Raw genomic sequence first — 17999 nt, forward strand, 5'->3', positions numbered from 1 at the left:
GCTGTGGACATGGTCCATCTATGATCTTCCTAAATCATATATTTGTAAGATTTATATCTCACTTTATGTACACATTCATTCCTCCATTTTTCTATCAACAATCTTATGAGATAGTTAAGAGAGAGTAATTGTCAGTAAGTTTTTGTAGCTGAAAGTCCTACTCCAACACTTAACCACGACACTACATTCACTCTCAATGCCAATTTCTCTACCTCTACCCTCCAGGGGACGTAAAATGAGATGTTATCATTTTTTTCCTTATACCTACATTCCTGCCTTCACTTTTATGGATCCTATTGATGTAAGCAGCTCATTTTCCAACTCTTCAGATTCTTCAGTTCTGTCTCCTTGCTTAGCAAGAGCTGTTAATTCTGAATCCAGTTCTATATGTTTTCCTTCAAAGAATGGCTTTTCATAAACAATTACCTTAAACAAAATAGTTTACAGTTAGAAATTTGCTTTCTCTTCAGACACCAAAAGCTAATGTGAATATATGATATATACCAACAAAATCAGAACCATCTGAAATCTGCTAAAGGAAGACTTTCACCAGAGAAATAGATTTCTTTTTCTTTTATAACCACACCTTCACATATTTTCCAGAGTATCAGGTGAACAAAGTTGCCAACATTGCACCTAAAGTTACAGATTTGAAGGCACTATCTAAAGCAGTATTTCTCAATCTCAGCACCCTTCAGATGTGTGGACTTAATTCCCAGAATTTCCCCAACAACCATGCTGGCTGGGGAATTCCGGGGTATTGAAGTCTATACTTCTAAAGGTTGCTGAGGTTGAGAAACATTGATCTAAGGGTATCTTAGAAACCATAATTTGTCAGGATATAAATAAATAACGTAGATAATCAGCGGCATGAATGATTGGTATATGAATATAAACTCTTCTGGAAAAAGTGATTATCACAATATCATTATAATTTAAATATAATGACCCACATTCAATAAACAATATATTTGTATATAACTATTTTACCTTTCGGCTTTTAGGATGTTCAACCTTGCGTCCACCCTACAAAAATTGATGGGAAAATATTACTGGAATGTTACATAACTCAGATCGTTTTTAGTTAGCAAAACAATTCAAGTACCACCCACATTTTCCAATGCATCAATAGAAAATCTGTGCATAACAATGATCCAGTAATCAAATTTTAATTACACACATGCAAATTTTACTACATTTAATAGTAAAGACCTAAAATAAAAGCTCAATAAAATGTCTGAGCTGCCACCCTCCAATGGAAAAAATATTTCTGATCCAATTATATTTTTTACAAATCTTAAATTTCACAAATTATGTTTATTTTGAACTTGAAAAATAGGATAGATGAATAAATGGAGTGAAAACTAATTCTTTCACTGTTACTGTTTTTTGTGTGTGTGTCTGTGTATATCTTGTATCTTGTTTTAATTATCTCACCATTTTCAAGGGCTTCAAAGATCTAATATATGCCTCTTTTTTCTCCCAGCATGACAGATCAGGATATTCTCCTGGTTCCAACATTAAAGGGATTCCCTGGTAACCAGGTTCTTCATAAAGTAGCCATCTAGAAATGAAAAACAATATGGTTTTTATAGGAAAATTTGAATTTAAAAAAGCCCAGAGAATATATGATACTAAGAATGTCTCCTCTGGCTATTGTCTAGATGGAAGATTGCATGGATAGAAATTCAAAGGTGCTTTTCTACCAATGAAACAAAGACTGTTCATTAAATATTTATAGCCTGCATATTATCCAGCAGATCTTGTGCTATTATATAATAATAAAATAGAATCAGATAAACTTCCATTTAAATCACACAATTTAAATACCTGGAACATTTAAAGGATAAAAAGTAGAATCAGTCTGGACACTGAGGCAGAAATGTGAGGGGAAAAGGCTAGGTTATCACTACTAAATGTTTTTGTTATATGATTTTACAAAATTATTTAATAGTAAATGTTTCAGCCCAAATAAGTGATATCCCGGGAGGTTACACGAGGCTGGCTCCAGGGGATTATAACTGCTTCTCTGAGCGAGGGTGCCTTTCCTGCCGCCTTGAAAGAGGCGGTAGTGAGGCCCCTCCTCAAGAAGCCTTCCCTGGACCCGGCTGAATTAGCCAACTACCGTCCGGTCTCCAACCTTCGTTTTGCGGCAAAGGTTGTTGAGAGCGTGGTGGCACGACAGCTTCCCCGACACCTGGATGAAGCTATCTATCTGGACCCATGCCAGTCGGGCTTCAGGCAGGGGTACAGCACAGAAACGGCATTGGTCGCGTTGGTGGATGATCTTTGGAGGGCTCGGGACAGGGGTTGCTCCTCTGCCCTAGTCCTATTAGATCTCTCAGCGGCTTTTGATACCATCGACCATGGTATCATGCTGCAGCGGTTGAGGGGGTTAGGAATGGGGGGCACCGTTCTGCGGTGGTTCTCCTCCTTCCTCTCCGACCGCTCACAGTTTGTGTTGGCAGGGGGACAGAGGTCGACCTCGAGGCAACTCGCATGGGGAGTGCCGCAAGGGTCGGTCCTCTCGCCCCTCCTGTTCAACATTTATGTGAAGCCACTGGGTGAGATCATCCGTGGTTTTGGGGTGAAGTGTCATCTGTATGCTGACGACACTCAGCTATACATCTCCACCCCAGACCACCCCAACAATGCCCTTGATGTGATGTCTTGTTGCCTGGAGGCCGTGCGGGTCTGGATGGGGAGGAACAGGCTCAGACTCAACCCTTCCAAGACCGAGTGGTTGTGGCTTCCGGCGTCCCGATATAGTCAGCAGGTGCCATCGCTGACTATTGGGGGTGAATCTTTGCCCCCCACAGAGAGGGCTCGCAATCTGGGTGTCCTCCTAGACGCACAGCTGTCTTTAGAGGAGCATATGATGGCCGTGGCCAGGGGGGCCTTTTATCAGGTTCGCCTGATCCGCCAGTTGCAGCCCTTTCTGGACCGGGACGCCCTGCGCACAGTCACTCACGCCCTTGTTACATCCCGGTTGTACTATTGTAATGCTCTCTACATGGGGCTCCCCTTGAAGAGCACTCGGAGGCTCCAACTGGTCCAGAATGCGGCCGTGCGGGTGGTTATGGGTGCAACCCGTTGCGCCCACGTGACACCCCTCCTGCGCGAGCTGCACTGGCTCCCAGTGGTCTTCCGGGTGCAATTCAAGGTGTTGGTCACCACCTTTAAAGAGCTCCATGGCACAGGACCCGGGTACCTTCGAGACCGTCTTCTGCCACCGATAGCCTCCCACCGACCAGTCCGCTCCCACAGAGAGGGTCTCCTCAGGGTGCCATCAGCCAAGTCATGTCGGCTGGCGACACCCAGGGGGAGGGCCTTCTCTGTGGGAGCCCCAGCCCTGTGGAATGAACTGCCCCCGGAAATTCGTAAGATTTCTGACCTCCGCGTATTTCGCTGCGCACTCAAGACCCTGTTGTTCTGCCAGGCTGGGTTAGCAACATAATTTTAAATTGGATGTTTTAAATTTTTGGGGTTTTAAATTAAGCCAAATTTATTTAATATTTTTAAATTATTTTAAATTGATGTTGATTCTGTTTTTAAATAGGCTGTACACTGCCCTGAGTCTTTCGGGAGAAGGGCGTTATAGAAATAAAATTATTATTATTATTATTATTATTATTATTATTTATTATTATTATTATTATTATTATTATTATTATTATTATTATCATCATCATCATCATCATCTATCCAAGTTTGACTGATCTCAGTAAGACTGGTTAACATTTGGATGGGAGACTACCAGGAAATCCAAAGACTGTAGTCTAGACTGCAAAGTTTAAAAAAAAACCGTGAAAGAAAAACAACATACCACTGATGTGCTGTTGCTAAGAAAACTACAGAAACTGTTCCTGTGGACAAGCTCATGTTGAAGGAGGGGTTATATTTAGTTATAGGATTTTAAAGTGTCAGATTGGTCTCAATGAATAGCTACAATGAAATGCATATAAATACTTTGCCAATATATGTATGTGGCTTCATTCATATCCACACCCATCAGAAGCATTCCCAATATACTCAGTAATGCTATGATTTGTATTCATAATGCACTTTGGAAAATGATGAAACCTAACTTTGTTTATTCATACTGCTATCTCCAGAAGCTGACACTAGAATTAGAATCAATTATTGTATAATTAGAACTTATACATTTGTCCTGTCTGAAAATTCAACAGCGAATAATCCTTTTTGTATCCTTGTCGGACAATTTTGAAAAATATTGCTGATAAAGGACTCAGTGAAAACATATACAACCTAAGATTCAGTACAAGAGAATTTCATTTCAGCTTTTTAAATTCATGTTTTAGTTGATTACATTTATATTCTACCTTTCTTTCAATCTGGCATAAGACCTGCTTTATATCAAGTTACCGTTGTACTTCTAAATATTTCTTGTCTGCACACATTTCTCTATACAATTTTAATTTTCATACCTATACCTATACCTTTATCTTGGATATTCAATTATTCTAAGCAAGTTTTAATTGATCACATGTACTCAGCAACCACACAGGATGTTAAAGCTATTTATCTAAGGCAATTCTTTATTCAGCAAAGTGCATACTTCCGCATAGTTTTATAAAGATTAATGCGAAATTATTTTTAGGCATATAATTGCTACAACCAAGATTTCACTCTAGATGCATTTATGCTCATAAGAAGACTAAAGATATATTAAATGACCCCCAAAATGTCTATCAGATATTGTATCATAAATATACTACCTATATGTTATATTTTGTTTTGTTATCAATGAATCACTCCTGAAATAATTATCACTCCTTAAAAAACCCCCTGAGGTATAAGATATGTAACAGATTCAGAATTATCCAATAACTACAACTAATATGCATATCCACATACTTACATGCCCCAAGACACTTGGATAGAACAAGTCTTCTGAGAAGACCCAAGTCGTGTTTCTTCAGTATCATCAAAATATGCATTTACTAAGCCTAATCCTTGTGGTTCTGTAAACAGGTCAATTCGGCAAATTCTATAATCCTGAAAATTTATAAAATTAAGTAGGCATAACCAAATTGCTCTTATCAGTTCTGATCTCACCTTAGATACAAAAATATCTAATAGCATCTAAAAACATTATGCCCTGTTCACCCGACAGCTTGACCACTGCAATGTGTTTTATACGGGGTGCCCTTGAAGACCACACAGAAGCTTCAGTTGATGCAGAATGCAGTGAACTAACAGTGATGGGCATGCCTCTGCATGCACATGTGACACTCTGCTTCGTAAACTGCACTGGTTCCCAAAGTGCTTCTGGGTGCAATTCAAGGCGTTGGATACTACTTATAAAGCCCTACATAGCAATGGGCCTGGTTATTTGAGGGACTGCCTGTCTTTCTGGGTTCCATCAATTAAACAATCTATTGGCATCCCTGAAACAAGTCTTCTCTGTAGCAGCACCCTTCCTCTGAAATGAAGTTCCTTCCAAGATAGGAGTGGCCCCCACTCTATTTGTATTTTGTAGGGGTCTGAAGATGGCTTCTTCCCTAAGTCTTTGGTAAGAATAATTACTGACCCTCTCTTTCTTTTCTTGGTTCCCCTCTAGGTTTGTTTTCTCCATACTTTCTGTTCTTTTATATTGATTTTCTGGTTCTGTGTTGTTCCTTTTTAAAAATGGAACAATTTGTAATCCACCCGAGAGTACATATTAATTATAAATAATATTTTTTCACTGAAAATATATGGAAATGAATCAAAATCAGAATCATACACATTAAATCATGTGTGAATGCCAATACATATGCACAACCATATCCCCTACTAAATTACAACAGTGTTATCCAATCCCATCGAACTGGCAAACTACATATTTCATAAATACTGATCTTACGATGATGATAAAGATATACAACTGCATTTCTCTATATGTTTAGGGCGTGTTTCAACCATATCTAAATGTTGGGTAGAACTATGAATAAAATTAAATTGTGGTTGTTTGTAATTTCACTCCTTACTTGCCTTTACTACATGCCTGATTGAACCAATCACAATAGGCTCGGGATCTTTACATGTATCTTCATTGTCAAATGCTTCTTCCCCCCAAAGATTTGAAAATTCCAATTCTCCTTCTTCCATCGGAATGGAAACTCCTTCAAAATTTGGTTTCTCATACAGAATCCAACTATAATACAAGAGGGAAAATTAAACTGTTGATATGCTTCAAATATCTATTAGTTCTTATTGATTATTGCTTTAAAATTTTGAAAATGGGAAGTTAATGTGATTTTTAAAATACTAGAGCAAAATTACAATAAAAAGTAACAAATGCGTGGTTTAAATATTGGTGATTTCTACCTAAATGGGTGGCTCATCCGATGATGAACTAGCAATAGCAATAGCACACTGACTTATATACCACTTCCTAGTGCTTTACAGCCCTCTCTAAGCAGTTTACAGAGTCAGCATATTGCCCCCAACAATCTGGGTCCTCACTTTACCCACCTCAGAAGGATGGAAGGGCTGAGTCAACATTGAGGTGATCAAGATCAAACTCCTGGCTGAATTACCCTGCAATACTGCATTCTAACCATTCTAACCACTGTGCCACCAGGTTCAGTGAATGTAGGTCATGCAAATTCCTTCATACATTCCTAATTCAATCCTAGGCTATGTGTGTCCATTATACAGGTACAAGGTAGGGGGCGGGGGGAGGGAAACAGAAGTTAAGGAAGAACTGTTCTATCAATAGACAAATAAAACCCAAATATCCTTCATGTACATTTCTGCTGCATTTTTAAAACCAACAAAAATCACAGTAACTTTTTATATATTCCTTATATTATGCAACTCTTTCCCTCACCCAATCCTTCTCCATATATGTAGCTAATTAAAAAAAACTAAGATTGTGGGTGCTTTTCCCCCAAATGGACACAGTACTATGCTTAAATATACCAAGATGCTTGTGTTCCTAATGTTGATGCATAGAACATGACTCATCTACAAGTTTCCACCTACAAGAGCAGCAATAGTATTGAATTAATCTCTTTATGTAGTTAAAAAAAATAATCAATGTACATAGAATGACTAACACCATGCATACGTATGCCTACTAAAATAATCAAGTATTGAAACAAACTGAGAGCAAATCCTCTCAAACAATCCTGCTATGTAACAATAAACCCATATAATTTACCACAAAGCAGTTGAGTGAAAAGGTGACTAAAAGTAACATCCTACTTTCTTCAGCATACGAGTATTAACTTGCTTGACATAAGGTAACAATCATTAAGAGAGAAGATCTTGCTAGCGCTTGAGGGAGAGTGATGCCATTTTCAAGAGATCAGAATGAAGATCAAGAAGATAGGCTGGGAAATAGAAAATAGATATCCGAAGTAATTCCAAATAAGGACAGAAGTCAAAGCAAGCAAACATCAGGTGCCAGAAGTACAGAGTTTAAATTTTAATGCGAAATTTAAAAAAGTGAAGTAAATAAGCCCCTCAATTGTGTCAAAAGCCACATAGTTAGTTAGTAAATTAAAAACAGGCAAGTTAACAAGCGAGCAAGCTGTAAAAAAGTATCGAATGAAAGAAGGTCCTGTACTATAAATAGGTGAAAAGGAAGGTGACAGGATAATATTGCATCTCATATACTAGATTTTATGTAAGGTCACCATGTTTACTTGTAATTGCTAATTACTTTAGCAATTTAGCAGTAATTATGGACAGGAGTTTATGTCAAGGAGTCCACTTGTGCAATTTGAAATCAGCATTGCAATCTTGTGATCTCATAATGTTGGAGCTCATTAGCAGCTCTTTTGTCATGGTGCCTTACCACCTTACTGGTTATACTACATAAAGGGTATATTACAGCTCCCCTACAATGGCAGCATTTCCTTAATTCTCCCAATGATATCAGTTTCAGGCTATCAATGTGCAGGAACTATGAACCGGACTAGCTTATTGGATAGGATGCTACTAGAATCTGATACATGTATTGCTCTTTTATACTCCTTTTCTATGCAGAGCATAACTGAACACCTGCTCAATATATACTGCTCAAAAAAATAAAGGGAACACAAGCAGAAGACATCCGACATCTAAATGAATGAAATAGCCTTATTAAATACTTTGTTCTTTACATACAGTAGTTTATACACTGCTCAAACAACTAAAGGGAACACAAAACTACTGTATGTAACAAACAAAGTATTTAATAAGGCCATTTCATTCATTCAGATCTTGGATATCTTCTGCTTGTGTTCCCTTTATTTTTTTGAGCAGTGTATAATAGCAGGATGTTTGTTTAGGTTTTGTGAATTTCACATACAATGAATTTATCAAACAAGATGTTTGAAAAAGGAGATGTAGCATACTATCATGACAGAGCAAAGAAAAGATACTAACAATCGTTCAAAACGATTGAAAACAATTAAATGCTCAATTGTAGGCTGCTATGGAAATTTTTTGAAATCTTTTTTAAAAGCCAAACTTAATGTAAGTATTTCTATACTTTTATTATGCATGCATTTTATAAAAATCTTGAATATTTTAATTCTATCACTTTAAATTAAAATCTAATTCTAGATACAAACATGATAGTAATATCTTCCTGCTTCAAACCAAGCTCTTTTGCTTTAGGTAAAAAATTCTTATTTCTGTGACATCCCTGAGCTTCATTGGTTGCGTTCTCTCTATCCTTGGCTTTACCAAGGTCTTGATAGTAACAGCAATTCTGCCATAGGAAACAGATCATTATTTGATAAATGCAGTATAGCAAGCTCTCTCCAACTTTCAGTTAAGAGGTCCAGGAAAGATCTTTAAGAAAGTCCAGCATTTAATAATATTTAAATCTCAATTTCTGGTTATTTTTTCCAAGGCAGAAACTAGTACCCATTTGACAGAAATCAGACAGCATGCAGCTTTTAAAAAAGAAGTTACTTAAAAATTATAGGCAAAACTTTTAAAACATCAAAGAAAGAAAACAAGAATATATAAGCAAAGCTAACAATAAAGGTTCTATAAACATTAGATTATACACGTTATGACACTTTTAAACATGTCTTAAAAACAGTTCAAAGAAAACTTGTTTAGGCAAGCTCAGCAAGAACACATGCATGAGGCCAACCCAAAAATTTGCTGAAGAAATAAAGAAAGCCACTTTTACATAGAAAAGGGAATAAGCAGCAAGGTGGCAGGATACACAACTAAAGGAAAAAAGTGGACACTTTTATTCTTACCATCCTCGGATGACTTTAACTAAAATTACAGGTGACAATTTCCAAGAGGTGCAATCCAACACATCATGAAAAACTTCAAAACTATTTTCGGAAGCATCTGATTTATTGCAAATCATGACCTGTATTTTTTAAAAAAGAAATTCAGTCTCATTTAATCTAACGAGAAAATTACAATAAAACAACAAGCATTAATGAAGGAAAATTGTCTCACCTTTCCAGGTCTAGGATTAGTTTTATTCTGGTTTTTTCCTGAAAATGTCTGTGGAAAGCAAAGGGAATAAACAGTAAGAAGAAATCAAGCATGAAATTGGTATATTCTACTTTCACAACTTCTAACACTGAGGTCATTGCTCCAGCCTCACAGCACTGCAGCAAATCCAAACTGTTTTTGCAGAAATGAGTATGGAGACACTCGTGGTGTGGATATTTGTCTTTTTCTTTTCTTTTATTGAAAAGACAGTGCATGTCAGGATAACAATGCAAATAAGGCAAAGCCAGAGAGAAATCAATGATAACATATGATATTGGAAGATATCAGAAAACAATTTCTGTGCTCTGGGATTACCTCAATGACCATAGGATTCACCACTGGAATTTGCATTCTGTACGTTTCAAAATTGTTAGTATTTCTCAATATGAGAATAAACCTTCTTACCTAATATGGATTTATCCCTAATTTACATATTTGAAAGTATAACTGTTCCTACATCAGACAAGTTGCTCCTACAAAACATTGATCAAATGCAGATATGTATACCGAATATCCTTTCAATTTACCCATAAAGGCCTATTTTTCTGCAAATTTCCAAGAATGATCAGAGGGTTAAAAGAGAACTGTGCTCAAATCATCTTTATTAACTAAGTGTGCTATATCTCTTCTGTTATTCTGTGCAAGTAACTTTTTTATATTAATGCAGTTCATCCCATTGACTGCACTGTGTGGAACAATTAGTACTTTGAAGATAGGGTAAAAGTTCTGAAAAATCAGTACAAAAATTATAAATTAAAATAGTTTCTAAGTAAGTTCTAAATATTGATTAAAGATATGGAATTATATTGTGATTATTACTGTCAGGAAGATTGCTGTCAAAGGTTGGTGTGTGCAATAAATGATTAATATAATCAAGGAATAGAAGTTTAAATTCCTGAGGCAGATTTTTTTCTGGACTTGACAGTATGGAAAGCACAGATGATGGCACTATGGCCACCAGTATCTTTTACCAGCCTAAGCTATTATATTTATTTAGAGAATATTGATCTCACCTTTACTTGAACAACATATATGTATAGACACTCATATACATATTTTTAAGCTATGGCTTATATTATTGGGATATGTTATTTTAATCTGTGCCAATTAACAGATTATTGTGCTATTTTCTGGTTCAATTCCAAGTATTATCAAAAAGGGAAGCAGTGTCGTGGATGTGTCTTTGAAATGGGAGATGGTGTGATGAACTACAGTGAAATTGCAATTTTTCAGGAAGGAGGCAGCACATTCCAAGCTGTGTGTGTGTGTGTGTGTGTGTGTGTGTGTGTGCGAGACAAGAGTCAACACAGTCCAGAGCTGGATCGAAAATAGAGGAAGAGAGTTAGGATAGCCACTCCCTAGAATCTACCAAGGTACATCCATAAGGGTGAGAGTAGTAGTCATTTAGTCTTCAAGATTCTGTATATTGAGTGTAAGTAAATAAAGAAATGAACTTTGGCTGGATTGTTCTATGTGGTTCTTGGGCTGGGCCTGATAGGCAGGTAGCAGACTGAATTCCAAGTCATTTGAAAGATCTGCCTATGCCAGGATGAATCTGAATCCTAGACACCAACACCAGAGACTTGGCTTGTTGGCTGTCTTTAGGGTTAGTTAGATTCTAAGCACTAAGACTAAAGCTCCCTTGCAAGGGACACAATACTGACTTCTTCCATCTTGGCATTTGGTCACAAAACTGCAGCTTTGGAACGGGCCATTTAGATCAATCCCTTGTACAGTACAGGAATATGAATGAAAACATGCCTGAAAAATCTAATCTCCACTTGAACATGTTCTCTTGCTTCTGTGTTGACTACAATTCACTTCAATCTTTTGTTATGGTCACAGACCAGAATCAAAATTAAAACATTAAAATAAAACAGAACTCTCCTTACGGTGAGGAAATGTTTTCCAACATTCAGTCAGAATGGATCTTCTAATTTTAATCCATTATTTGTGCTTTGCACTCTGAAGCAATAGAAAGTTGACCTCCTTCTGTTTTATACCCCTTCAAGTATTTGAATAGTACTATCAAATAGTTCCTTCCTCCTGTCCACTAGTTTCCTTTTCTCAAGGAATTCCCTGTTCTCTAAATCTCTCCTCATAGATTATCTTTGTCGCTTTTCTCTGAACCTGTGATTTCTGAAATAAAGTAGGACTGTGTAACAATCCTTTCAGTGTAACTTCCAAATGTCGCTGAAAACTGCATTATGTTTTTTTTTGCAATCAGATAATTATCTTTATAATCAACTTATAAGGTCTTTTTCATAGTACTATTGTCAAACTATCTCCCATTATACCTGTGCTTCTGTCTAATCTAATCTAATTAGGTACAATTTTAACTATTCTTGGCAGGATCATTTTTCCTTAGAGGGATTAGGAAAAAATTACCAAGACCTCCTCCCACCCCTAGAATAACAATCCTGCAAGTAGGTTGAGATATTTTATTGTGATATTCATAAACACAACATACTGCTAAACCAGTATGATACGAAGAAAATGGCAATATTTTCATGCAAGTGTTGAATGAAGGAAAAAACATTTTTTATCAATCCAAATGGTCATTTTCAATATTCTTATAGCAACTCACATTGCTAATTTCAGTTCAAAAGGACTGTACTTCACTAAAATGAAAGAAGAAAAACATGAAAAAATTCACTTCACTATGCAGATTTTCAAAATGTCTAGATAGATTGCATTCAACCCACCTCAATAGCTAAGAATTCATTTGATTCACACTGACCAGGTTTCAACCAGTTTGAAAAACTGTTTTCAAGGCTTCCAAAGTTTGGCATTTGTAAAATTCTTTCTCTTTTTGCATCATCAGTTTGTAAATATTTATCCATATAGTTTGGTGCTTTGAAACCTGGAAGAGGCTAAACAGAAAATAAAGCAAATGATTGGCTGCAGGTGAAACATATTTCAGGTAACATATATTTCAGATAACATACATATATAAAGTAACATTCAATAACATGACATATAAAATATATTCCAGATAAAATGTATTTTAGATAACATTAGAAATAAAAAAAAATTACCTCAGATTTCTGAGTTACATCAAATATTGGAGGAGGAATTCCTGAAGAAGTGGCATTCTTCTGAGATGCAAAAGATGTTGTGATTGTGTTTACAGTGGTTACAGATGGTGTAAACATTTTTTCTTTAGTTGTGGGAGCTAGCAGACTGGAGAAGATGGCGCTGTTTTCAAGTCTAGACCTCTTGATGTCACTGTCTGTGCTGTCCTTGTTCTCTTTCCCATTCATTTCCTGCATGAGAGCTGAATCTGCTCTACTTGGTAACTTCAGGGACTGGAGAAGAAGGCTGTTCTCAGCAGAAGCCCGCTTAGGTCTAATCCTAGCATCAGTCTCTAAACTTTGCAATTTTAACTGGACAGATGGAGTTAGATCTTGTGATCTGTCTCTCTTTATTCCCAATCCCACGGTAAATATATTAGGGTCAAATATTTTCTCCAACTTGTCCTCATGAATTGGAGGCATTGCAAAGTGAGGGGCAGGAGACTTTGGAAGTTTCTGCTTTTTCTTTTTCTGAGGTATACAAACAGAACTGTCTAGATTTTTAAGTGTTTCTGTGAACTTGGCCATATCTGAAGGAGAGTCACAAATAGCATCAGTGCTGCTGCTTTCAGAAACATTACAACCACTGCTTTGATTTTCTTGCCAGCTGTTATTTTGTTCAAATTCTTGGTTGTCTTCCAAAACAGTATTAATCACCTTTTGATCTTTATTTTCAAACTGAGAAATCTGGTTTAATTCTGATGTTTGGGGTGTTGGATCAGGCTGCGGCAAAGATTTATCATTATTATTGGGAAAGTAATGATCTGAGCTCAAAGAAAATGTCTCTTCGCTTTCAGGAGATAAGGATGTGGCATTCATACTCCAATTATTTGTTTCTATTTCTTCATTCTGCACTATAGATGAAACATTATCTAGGTCTTTGTCCTTGACTAATTCTGTATCAATTTTTGTAAAAGTGGAATCATTCACTTTAGTACCATCTACTTTGTCATTCTCATTAACTTGACATTTAACAACTTTTCCAAGTTCTTCACTTTTTTTAACATCATCACATGTACTGTTTGCCTCAATCTTTCTCTGTGCCTTAATGTTTGTGTCTGAAGAGATTTCTTTTACTTTTGTGCCATTTTGCAATAATTTCTGACGATGGTTTCCTTTGTTTGTTATTTTGTTAGTCTGTTCACTTTCAGTTTGCTGTCGTCCAAACTTTAACTTTGCTCTGCCAACAAATGTATTTGATACAGAACCTCTTTTTGGAGCAGGAGCATCAGCAGATTGATGTTGATTATTTTGCTTGCTTTCAAACATGGATATTTTATTGGCAATGCTGAAGTTAATTTTAACTTTGTCTGTAGCATCTTGGTCATTTGCCAAATTTTCCAGACTTTTTGAAGCTTTAAGATTTAATTCAACATTCTTTGGTTTAGCTGGCCTATAAAAAATAAAGTATTAAAGTAATAAAAGTAATAAAAATATTTTAATAACATTTACTTGAAGAGGATTTTTCTTCTAAATCTAATTTATGAAACATCTATGTCTATGTCTGTTTAGGAATTATTTCCAAATAAACACATAACAACTAGTACTACATATTGTACTGACATACTTTCTATTAATGATAGAATTATAATCTTACTTTCTAAAAGCAGACTTATTGAATTTAATATGTATAAAAATGTACAAAATGGCAGTCTAATAATTTAAGGGAATAATAAAATGAAACTAATTGTGAGTGACCAATTTTTCAATACAGCATCAGAAAAAGACATACAAGAAATGTAATTTTTAAGTCACATAAATTAGCAGAAGAACATTGGTTTCTTAGCAACTCATTCCTTTCCTTTTAATGTTAAGTCATTTAACATTTATTCAAAAATATCTTTCTAACCTTTATTTTGTCCTCTTACAAAGCTTTACATTAACTTATTTCACTTTGTCCTTTGAAGGCGCCCTGAGTCTCCGGAGAAAGGCGGCATATAAATTGAATTAATATAAATTGAATTAATAAATACTAAGGCTTGTTAATGAAGCAGACAATTGAGGATTCAAGTGCTTTTGCATATTGCTATGACTCATTAAATTCATGTATTGTGTACACTGAGTAGAAGAGATAAAAAGTTTCTAATCTAGATGAGATATATAAATTGAATCAAACCACTATGTTCATTTACTAATTCAGGGTTTTATTTAAAGAAAGCTGAAAATGACCACTGTCACTTTCTCTGGTACATCATCTACAATCTTGTAATATAATTATTATTTTTCTTTTTTTAAAATAAAAAATGATACCAATGTTTTTATTTTCTGCATAAGAATAAGGAAGCATAACCCTGTTCAAGAATTAATTTTTCAGCAATTAAATGGGAAATGCTTAAGTTCTTCATACTTGCAATTTTTATAAATTCCTAAAGGGAATATCTTGGAATTAGTGTTAATAAATTCAAAGAGTTCGAATGGGATGCCAAATTTGAGGAACATTTTAAAAAGAAAATTATAAAAGAACAGGATATCCCTTGAAAGATGTTGAAGCTAAATTTTTGTTCTATTCTAATGGAGCAAAGTGAAGGAAGCCAGTTCTTGAACCATTTAAGGCTCTCAGAATGCAATAAAACACACAGTGCCTATAGCAGTAATTCATATTCTTTGCTGGAAACTATATCAACAGATGTGTCAGAACTGGAAAGCAATGCAAACTGATTGCTCACCTGAGGATCATGAAAAATGACACTAATATCTTCCTGTTAACCATATTTACATAGAAATACATTCCATCGATTTCAACATAATTTATTTCAAGTAGGGCTTGGATTTTTTCTATCCTAATAATACTTACTCAGAAGTGCTGCCAGTTTTAGTCCTAAGAAAATATATTTGCAATTCCAAGTGTGTTGTACACATTTAGTTCAATTTCAGTGAATTTAAATTAAATGTAAATGGATTTAGATTTGTATTATGGCTGTATAAAGCATTCAAAGTAAAACTTCACAACACGTGTCAGCGCGAATAAAACATCCCTCCTTATATTGATGAAGTAGTCACCTCTCCTGGAAAGCTTCCCATACTTTCTCCAAGGCATTTTTCAGGTTGCATGTATGTACATGCCATGACAATATTTTACCTGGAACTGCTGACTAAACAAGGCTGCCGTGCATGCAAACACATGTGAAGATAACCTTGGAAAACTTTTGAAGTTTGAAGGTGAGCCTTTCATAGGTCATGGCGACCACAATGCTTTGAAAGGAAGTTTTCTTCACACCAGCATACTTTGTGAAATGTCTCTTTTAATACTTCACACAGCCCTAATTTATGGTGCAATTTTGTAATTAAGTGCTAAAAAGTTTCGGTATGTTTAAAGAAGCTTATTTTATATATTTCTACATGAAATGTAAATATGGACATAACTTTTGGATTAGCCACAAATTTTTTACATAATAAACTACCATACTGTAATTTTGAACAAGGCAAAAGAAAAGTATTAAGCAAATTGGAATATCAACTCTTATCAACTTGAATTCAAGTAAAAGAAATTGAATTTAGCATGGGATTCAAGGTTACTATTTCTTTTCCAGACAAATATTTGGCTCTACCAAGGAAGAAATTCAATCACAGAAGAAAAAAACAAGAGATGTACATTTTGCTGATTTCTTTTCACTGCATGTTCCAGAAGACTGAGAAAGTATCTAGAATTGTATGCTAGCTACCGGACACTGGTATTTATCAGTAGAAACAGTTCTTGCTTCTCCATTCTGTTATACTTTCTATGCTAAGAAACCAATTTGAAGTTTTAATATAATACTTACTATTTTGGATATACTTATTAAGAAGAGTAGCTAGATTTCCTCCAGAGATTAAAGATATTGTATGTCAATTTATATAAAGTATTACTGTAATTATCTTCCCAGGTTCACAGAATGTACAAAACCAAAATTAATTAAGCATATACATTGTAGGGCCAATTTATAATGCTATCATTATTTCTTTGTATCATGCAAATTCAATTTTTAATTTCTATGTAACATTATACTTATAGGTTTTGTGATCAAAGCTTACAGACAGGCCTCCCATAATTAATTAATTTATTAATTAAATGAGATGATTGCATCTAATCTACTATTGTAGATCACCATACCAAGGTGCACAGATATCAAAAATAAGTTTTTTTTAAAGAGAAGCTATGCTTCTTCTCTCCCTCCTAAATCAAATTTAACCCGTAATATATTCTACTTCTCAAAATGTGTATATGGATTCCAAATAAAACATCAAGTTTAGTTAGCAAACTTAAGTGAATTTTGAAATGCAATTTAAACCTGGGAGGGTAGGTTGGTGCATTATTCTCTTACAAATCATACAACTATACCTGAAAAAAATGTCATGGATTGTCTTATCCTATCTTGAAGAGATTTCATGTAAAATAATATGGCCACAAAAGCTATGTTTTAAAAACATTGGTCTGGGAAGCCACCTCAATTTTCGTTTTTTGTCAGGAACACTGCTTCAGAACACTTCATATTCATAAATTTCACTTGAAATTTATCTTTCAAGATAAAACTCCATGTGGCAAAGTTTCATTTGTAATTTATGAACTGAACAGAACAGAATCTGTGCTTGGGCAACTGGTTCACATATATATTTTATTATGTGTAAAATCTGCATATGAACTTGTACCATTTATGTATAAATTGGCACTAGGCTCCCTCTCCATATACAGAATTTTATCAAATTATCTGACACAGAGACAAGTCATTCTTGAGCTTGAAAAAACACTAACTTGTAATTATGGTTTGGAAACCACACAGGTAGACTTTGCATTCAAACTATAATATGCTTAATATAAATGGAAACAAGGTTGTAACTGTCCAAAAGTAGATTTCTGACAACTATTTTAGAAAGTCTGCTATCTTTAACTAATGAGAAGATCCAACTAATAATGACAAGTTCCCCAATATTATTGTTCTGGTTTTATAAAGAGGAACTTCACTAGAGCTTGCAGCTGAGATGGAGAGGATAATGGCAATGGGGAAAAAGGCAGAGGAGCTCCAGATGTAATTGTCTCTTCAGTGGATGGAGGGAAGGGGAAATTTTAGAAAGGGAGACAGGGAAACATTTAAGAAGCATTAACTACTTCCAATCAACTCTGTTCATGACTAACCTTTTTATTAAAAAGAAACAAAAAACGACTCCAGGAATAAATTTAAATGAGCAATAATGGTTAAGACAGCCATTCATTGCAAGAGGCATAAAGAAATTTCTCCTACTCCCCAAAGATTTTCTATAATATCCCAAAGGTGCTTTTTTCAGGAAGCAACTGGACTTTCTTGTTTTTTCTTTTGAAGATGTTTAGCTTCTCATCCAAGAAGCTTCTTCAGCTCTGACAGGATAGTGAGGAATGGAAGGACGAAAATTCAAAAGAAAAAACAAGAAAGTCTATTGCCTCCTAAAAAATGCACCTTTGGGACAACCATGATCTGGATGATTGAGACTCTCTACAGAATTTTCCAT

At 35.3% G+C, this 17999-nt stretch overlaps 1 protein-coding gene across 1 annotated transcript in view; it reads right to left on the reverse strand.

The window, feature by feature from the left end:
• The window catches only part of CRYBG1 (crystallin beta-gamma domain containing 1), a 102337-nt gene that overhangs the window by 19948 nt on the left and 64390 nt on the right, over positions 1-17999 (reverse strand). Inside the window, exons 4-12 of the mRNA XM_070953671.1 lie at positions 12504-13932; positions 12171-12338; positions 9427-9474; positions 9216-9334; positions 5998-6160; positions 4883-5019; positions 1438-1564; positions 991-1026; positions 269-426 (exon numbers count right to left, since the gene is read on the reverse strand). Of these exons, the coding sequence (XP_070809772.1) occupies positions 269-426; positions 991-1026; positions 1438-1564; positions 4883-5019; positions 5998-6160; positions 9216-9334; positions 9427-9474; positions 12171-12338; positions 12504-13932 (2385 nt within the window). The remainder of the gene's footprint in view (positions 1-268; positions 427-990; positions 1027-1437; positions 1565-4882; positions 5020-5997; positions 6161-9215; positions 9335-9426; positions 9475-12170; positions 12339-12503; positions 13933-17999) is intronic.

Source organism: Pituophis catenifer, unplaced genomic scaffold (genome assembly GCF_029215685.1).
Source record: "Pituophis catenifer annectens isolate HBS135680 unplaced genomic scaffold, rPitCat1.0.hap2 SCAF_1, whole genome shotgun sequence".
In the NCBI taxonomy this organism is placed as follows: domain Eukaryota; kingdom Metazoa; phylum Chordata; class Lepidosauria; order Squamata; family Colubridae; genus Pituophis; species Pituophis catenifer.